This window comes from Pomacea canaliculata, linkage group LG12 (assembly GCF_003073045.1).
Source record: "Pomacea canaliculata isolate SZHN2017 linkage group LG12, ASM307304v1, whole genome shotgun sequence".
Classification (NCBI taxonomy): Eukaryota; Metazoa; Mollusca; class Gastropoda; order Architaenioglossa; family Ampullariidae; genus Pomacea; species Pomacea canaliculata.
The window spans coordinates 16,809,397-16,815,842 of NC_037601.1; the positions used below are offsets into that span (position 1 = coordinate 16,809,397).

Below are 6,446 nucleotides of genomic sequence, written 5' to 3' on the forward strand. Positions count from 1 at the left end.
GTTAGAGTGTGAAACATATAGTAGATATTCTATTTAATACAGATTGCAGCTACTGTATACATTGCGTATGCAATTGTTCTAAATTTGAAGTGCCTGTAATGAAGTGCAAAGTTCATTAGAATCAGCATTGGTGTTTTTGCACTTAAATGACATCCTTACATGCTGTTTATGACAACAATTGAGGCAATCCGTTTTCATTCATTAATGATAGAGATATCCCTGTGATTGTAAACCAGACTACCAAAGGGAATTACCTTACTTGCAAGTATATTGAAAATGTGGCATGCCATTTGGGTCTAGACATATTTTTGGAGAGGAACTTTCTTGATGGTTTATAAGCGAGAATATCAGTCAGATGACTGCGTGAGGAAGATGGAGGATATAATGAAGATATGGAAACAGACATGTGTCGGTTTCTGGCACTGAAGCTAGACTCTGTCGATTCCACTATATTGAATAAAACATTAGCAAAGATCTAGTCCAGCCTTCTGAAAAGAAACTGTGATTTAATGGCAGTTAAACTGGATCGAATTTTTACTGCAGGCAGAGATGTTCGCCACAGTCTGGTGGAGACCTTATGGCGGAATCTGTCATAGAACTTTTTGGTTCAGACTGCCAGGCCGTTTCGTGGCCGAAGCTTTTATTTTCTTTTGTAGTAGTGTGCAGAATGTAACCAGCGAGAAGCAGCTGCAGCTTACATGTATTCAGAAGATTTATTTTCATCATCTAGTATATAAGAACATCTACGTGTTTCACCAAAATAAAGGTATCGGTCAACGACAAAATTATTTCACAAAAAAATATATCCTTTCACTGGCTAATATACAAACGTATTTCACTTGTATTACCAGCACATGCACGCGCGCGACACACACATATATATATAAACATATAAATGAAAGACAGAATTCGGTGATGAGATTCTCTGGCATAATGGCGAATTCCTGCATATTTTTCCAACCATAAAACTACAAGAACTATTGCATTTCTTCTTTTCCGTCATATGAATGACAATCTTCACTACAGGTTACTTTTTGGAACATATTTTTAAAGGAACAATTGACTTTACCTGATTACAACCCTGAAACTATTCCTACAAAATGCTGCCACACTTTAAACACATTGGATGTTTTCTTTGCAAGTTGTTCATCCTAACTCAAGGGTAATGCTTTTCGGCATCACTCTAAATGGCCCTCAACTGAGACTGTGGTTGGGGAAGGGAGGCATGTTGCAAGAGGCACAGGATTTTGAAGACAATCATAGAATATGACATATAGCATGACAATAGCATGTAACTGATGTAGTACATGGCAATCACGATATTTCATGTCAAATGAGTGGCACTAGGATCTACTGTGTTAGTAAAAGCCGTCAAAGATGAACGTGATCACTTTTACTGATGATGATGATGATGATTGATTGATGATTGATGATGATTGATGATTGATGATGATGATATATTTTCTCGTCTAGAGGGGATATCAATGCACTATGAAGAAAAGGAACAAACGAAGCCGACAGTTAATCACAAAAAAAGAATAATAACAGAATAAGGACGACAGAGGCGAGTATAAACGAAGTGCATTACTGTCACCGAGGCCTCAAACCGAGTCATCAGCCGCTGTGGCCACGACACCGCAGGGAGCCAGTGGAAAATATTAGAGGAAAGAGAAGTAAACTAAATTCAAAACGTAGAGACGAATACAGATCACGGAGAAGATCATTGTTTACCAAAAAATTCGAAGACGAGGCAACAAATGTAATGTTAGAGGGAAAATGAACCAGAAGAAAAAAAGTAAAAAGCTTTGAATTGGATCAGAGATTAAAAGCATGCACACACACACGCGGATAGACATGCTCAAGCACAAGACAGACAGACAGACAGACAGACAGACAGACAGACAGACAGACAGACAGACAGACAGACAGACAGACAGACGCATATCTTCATATTTGCATAGCTACAAAAATTCATGTGTGCCTGTAAACACATCTCAGACATAAAAGTTACATAAACTTTGTTTTTTCTCTTTTTAACACACCCACAACACACACACTAACACACACACACACTTACTTGATGGTGGTAAGAAAAAGAGTAATCGCGTTGACTGGTTGTGGTTCTAGCTAGATCAACAACCGAGCCATATCGTGACAAACTAGTCCAAGTAAACATGTGTATCGTGTCATGTGCAGAGAAAAATTACAGTCGCTGAATGCAACATCTGAAGCAATAACTACGATTCTCGCTGTCTTATTGACATGCGCTTTACTTCTGAATAAGAATCCCCAGAAAAAGAATGAAGGAAAAACAGCAAAAAGTAAAGAAGAAGAAACAATCGACTGGCCACTATCGTGACACACGATACATACAAACTTTGGTTATTATGCGCTCGGAGAAAGAATGTGCATTATCGGAAAAATTATCAAAGTCAAACAAAGGGGAAAACCTGCCGAAGTGGATGATTGAACTGCATATCCTGCGCTCGCTATAAACGACTATACTTTCATAAAATGGGTTGAATGGAACAGTGAGTCCTGGTGGATATTCACATGTACATGCAATGATACAGGAAAATCCAAAATTTCATCAACAGTCCTCTCTGCTATGATTTTAACGAGAGATTTCCCGTTTACAATGCCAAGTACCCTTACAACTCTGCCTAATCGAATGTTAAACATTTACGTCCTTTCGTTGATTTAGTAACCATTGTTCGTCCTTTGACTTCCGTGTCAAGTTTAAAAAAAATATGTACACATACACAACATGGCCCCCAATGATCTACAATGAGTTTCCTACGTGCATTTCCCACTCACCATTGTTGACAATCTGGTTAAACGAGCGATGTAAACAGAAGTCACACCATGGCAGACATCAAAAGATTTTAAGCGGAAACCTTGAAGCTTCGCCAGAGGATGTGGACACACTCCAGTCCAAAGGCAGGCCAGGCGACTAGATCCGAAGCGACAAACCCATCTCCTCTTACATCCGGTCCACCAATCAGCGACAAGAGGATCTACTTAAAGATGTTAATTCGAAGGGTCACACTCGCTACGTCTATGCGCCAACAAGGATTTACAGGGTCAAAGATTCTCCTGCATACAATTAGCCCTCGAAGCGAGCGGCTTATGTGTTCTGAAACACTTCACTCATTAACGGGCCACGAAAGGGAGAGCATCCAGTGGAGTTAACTCCGTGTCGCTCTCGTTGTGCAGCAATGCGCACACTATCGTTGTTTCAGTTGCTGCGATCTGCGCAACATAGCTTCAGACTTGTCTCCACCTCCATTAACAACAAAAGCATCAACAAAATGTTTAGAAAAGGATTGAAATGAAGACATGCGCAGTACGACATTGAATAGACTATCCCTCTGAGAGGACAACTCGCTGTTGTCCTATATAGCTGCAAGAGCACAACGCACCATGCTGTCTCCCAGCCCTTTCACGCTACTATCATGCAATACAAACACAAACCAGGATGCTGATTCTCTAACCCGGAGCATCCTCGCGGAGGACTACTATGTAGCTGACACACCAGCAACATACCGTGTACTGAAGCATTACAGATGTAGGCAGCAATCCAGAGAACAACGCGCTGTATCCTCGCTCTGCTGGCGTTGTCTCCCCTTGTCTTCGATACAGACCCAACAAAAGTCAATTCTCTCTTTCTGTGTTCTTAATATCCAGCAGTCCTTTCGCTTATGACATTATGGCAAAGATCACGAGGGAAAACTCGACGACAGCAACAACGAAGCCGATGAAAAGTCGTCACCGAGATCTGAACAACTTTTGCACATTTCACAGAGTCGCTTTGGCATGGTGTTCTTGCAAAAAAAAACAAAAACCAAAACGTTTAAATGAATGGAGGACACATCACTCCTCAGGTCAGCTCGCGACCACTGTGTCCAGAAACGCAGATTTCTTCTGCTTCAGTCACTATGCCCACATCGTTACCTTAAAAGTGTCTGCCTTACAACTGCTGTAGGTTGTGTGTATATTTATGCTAACGTAAGACGCGGTCATTCCAAGACAAGTGTTGTAACATAAGCTTAAGTGTGGCACTTGGTCACTCCGGCAGGGGCCTTGGGGCGGTGTTTGGATTCGTTCGTTCTTCTTGCTAGTAGAGTAATTCCAGCTCCTTTGCTAATTATCTAGTAACAGACTCAACCCACTCGATCTCTACTAGCAAACTCACACGCATCGGCGCACGGGTACACAAGAGGATGTCAATAGGCTCTTTCATTCTTATTCAATATGTTGAAAATCAAACTATAAAACGTAAACATCTTTGTAATTATTATTTTTATTACCAGTCGTGGTGATAGTGGGGGTTCTCATGATGGTGGCGTTAACAGTAGTAACAACTATAATATCTTCATGGTACTGTTATAAGAGATTCTAACAAAAGATTGCGGGGCTGCCCATCTGCGTACCTGTCACTCCGTGGTGCACTAATCTGGCAGAACTTTCTGCAGTTTAGGACAGACGAAGTCGTTTTAAAATGTTGGAGATGGGCAGATAAATCATATGTTCCTGTCTTGGTCTGGTGCAACGTTAAGATACGAGGCTTTTGGCCAGCTTAAATACAATACTCAAGGCACTTTTGAACCTCTCATCAGTGGTTATTAAAAGAAGATTACATAAAATCATGACATTATGAGCATTAGTAGATCACGATACTCATTTTACAGATACATGAATGAGTTATATTATTTAATTATATGTATATTATCATCAGTATCACCAGTTGTCATCGTCGTTATTAGCCGCAGTATTAGCAGCCCCTTAGACCTTATAACTATTGGGTGGTACTTTTCCACCACTTCTCGTGGAGCTGTCGTTTCTCTAGTCTGTTTGGGGACGTGCTGAATGAAAGGCTTGCCCATCTTCGTCATCCCATTTGTTCATTGTTCTTCATATCCTAGTCAGTTTTAACCCAACCCCTTATACCCCACCGTCTTCCCTCCTTCAGGCTTTAATTTCGTCTGCCATTTTTTTCATTTCAGGTCAATCGCTAGATTGTGAAAGCCACCCAGCCCTGCCGTTATGCCTCCTAAGGGCTGCTTTCTTCTGCGAATCTCCCTTCTCCACGTCATCGCGTTTGCGTATCTTGCAACGCAAGCAGCGCCCCCTGACGGTCAAGTGGGTCCTGAGTGTGGCGCTCTATCACCGGAAGGCAGCTCCTGGTGACAATGGTGTCCAGGCGGGCCGCGCACGAGCCGGGCCGAAAGGGACGACGGGACAGGAAGAGCTGGCCTGTAAAGTTGCGGCTTGCCATCTTTTCTTCTTCCCGACACTTCAAGCTATAATGCTCTAGTGCACAGCACCTGTGCTTTCTTGAAGATTCGCCAGTAGGGCTTATGCAACGTGAAATTTCAGTTCGTTCATGAGCATAGTCCATAGCTCAAATATCACACATGACCATGAACATTCAAACACCCACATAAACGCGCGCGCAGATGTTCGTTTGCTCGACACTATTTTTTCATCTACTACTACCTAGATGAAGAAATTTATTTTCTGTTACCATTGTCAGGCTATAGAAAAACATATTATTGATGAGGACATGTAAACAACATAAAATTGTACGGTTATGATCTCTTTTCGTCTTACTGCACCAGTTGTTAAATCGTTCTGTGCTGTTATGATTGTTTCTTTTTCCAAATTCCTCCATACAAGAAATACTGCAATATGTGACTTTCATAACTGACTGACCTCCTTCGCTCGCTTCTCAGTTCCTCATCCCCGTTTGCTAGGATGTTCTCCGTTTGCTCTTGCTTTTGTTTCTCTTTTGTTTAGGAAGCTGTCGGTTTGTTTGTAGCGATATGCACTGAGCCCGCCTTTAGAGGATATACGCTTTGGGGAAAGTTCTCTACAATTTCATTACGTGTTGTTAAAGTTGCTCTTCGTACGTTATGCACACTTTCTCTTCCCATCTTTCGAGCCATGTTCCTCCCTTTTCATCTTCTCCCTCTCTTTATTTCGCCCCCATCTTTCTGTCTTTCTGAAAGCTGCTAAGAGAAAGGTTAACTTCTATAGTTGGTTTCGACTCGACAAGAGACCGAGAGCTACACCAAGAAGAACTATTCAAAAGTACGCCATGCCATTCAGTAATTGCCATCACAGGAAATGGCCTTGACATTAAGGAGAGTGAGAGAGAGACAGCACTGCCAGCCTTGCCCACCTCTTTAATTCACGCGCGCCAATTTCTTTTCTCTCTCTCCTCAATGTTAATAACTAGGCCGCAAAGGGAGACTACGCCCGTCATTGTTCAGACCCACGGTGTCCAGTGATAAGTGGGTTATGCGACCTTCACTTGTATGTTACTTGCGGCACAGCGCCTGCAAATGGTCGTGCGCGCCTGTTAATGAAGGTGGACGTACGTTTCTGCTGGAGTGGCAGTAATCTTTTCCATCTTTAAACCAGATGAACCGTCAGAGCCTTGC

The 6,446-nt window shown here is 42.0% G+C and overlaps 1 protein-coding gene across 3 annotated transcripts in view; it reads right to left on the bottom strand.

Annotated features, from left to right (window-relative positions):
• Positions 1 to 3,940, bottom strand: part of LOC112576578 (transcriptional regulator ERG-like) — a 55,166-nt gene extending 51,226 nt beyond the window's left edge. The window contains exon 1 of one of the 3 annotated variants that reach the window (XM_025259139.1): positions 3,547 to 3,940. In XM_025259139.1, the coding sequence (XP_025114924.1) occupies positions 3,547 to 3,561 (15 nt within the window). In that variant the 5' untranslated portion in view covers positions 3,562 to 3,940. Of the gene's footprint in view, positions 1 to 2,817; positions 3,022 to 3,546 lie in introns of those variants that run through there. The other 2 variants (XM_025259138.1, XM_025259140.1) reach the window with 2 other exon arrangements.
• Positions 3,941 to 6,446: the final 2,506 nt, after the last annotated feature.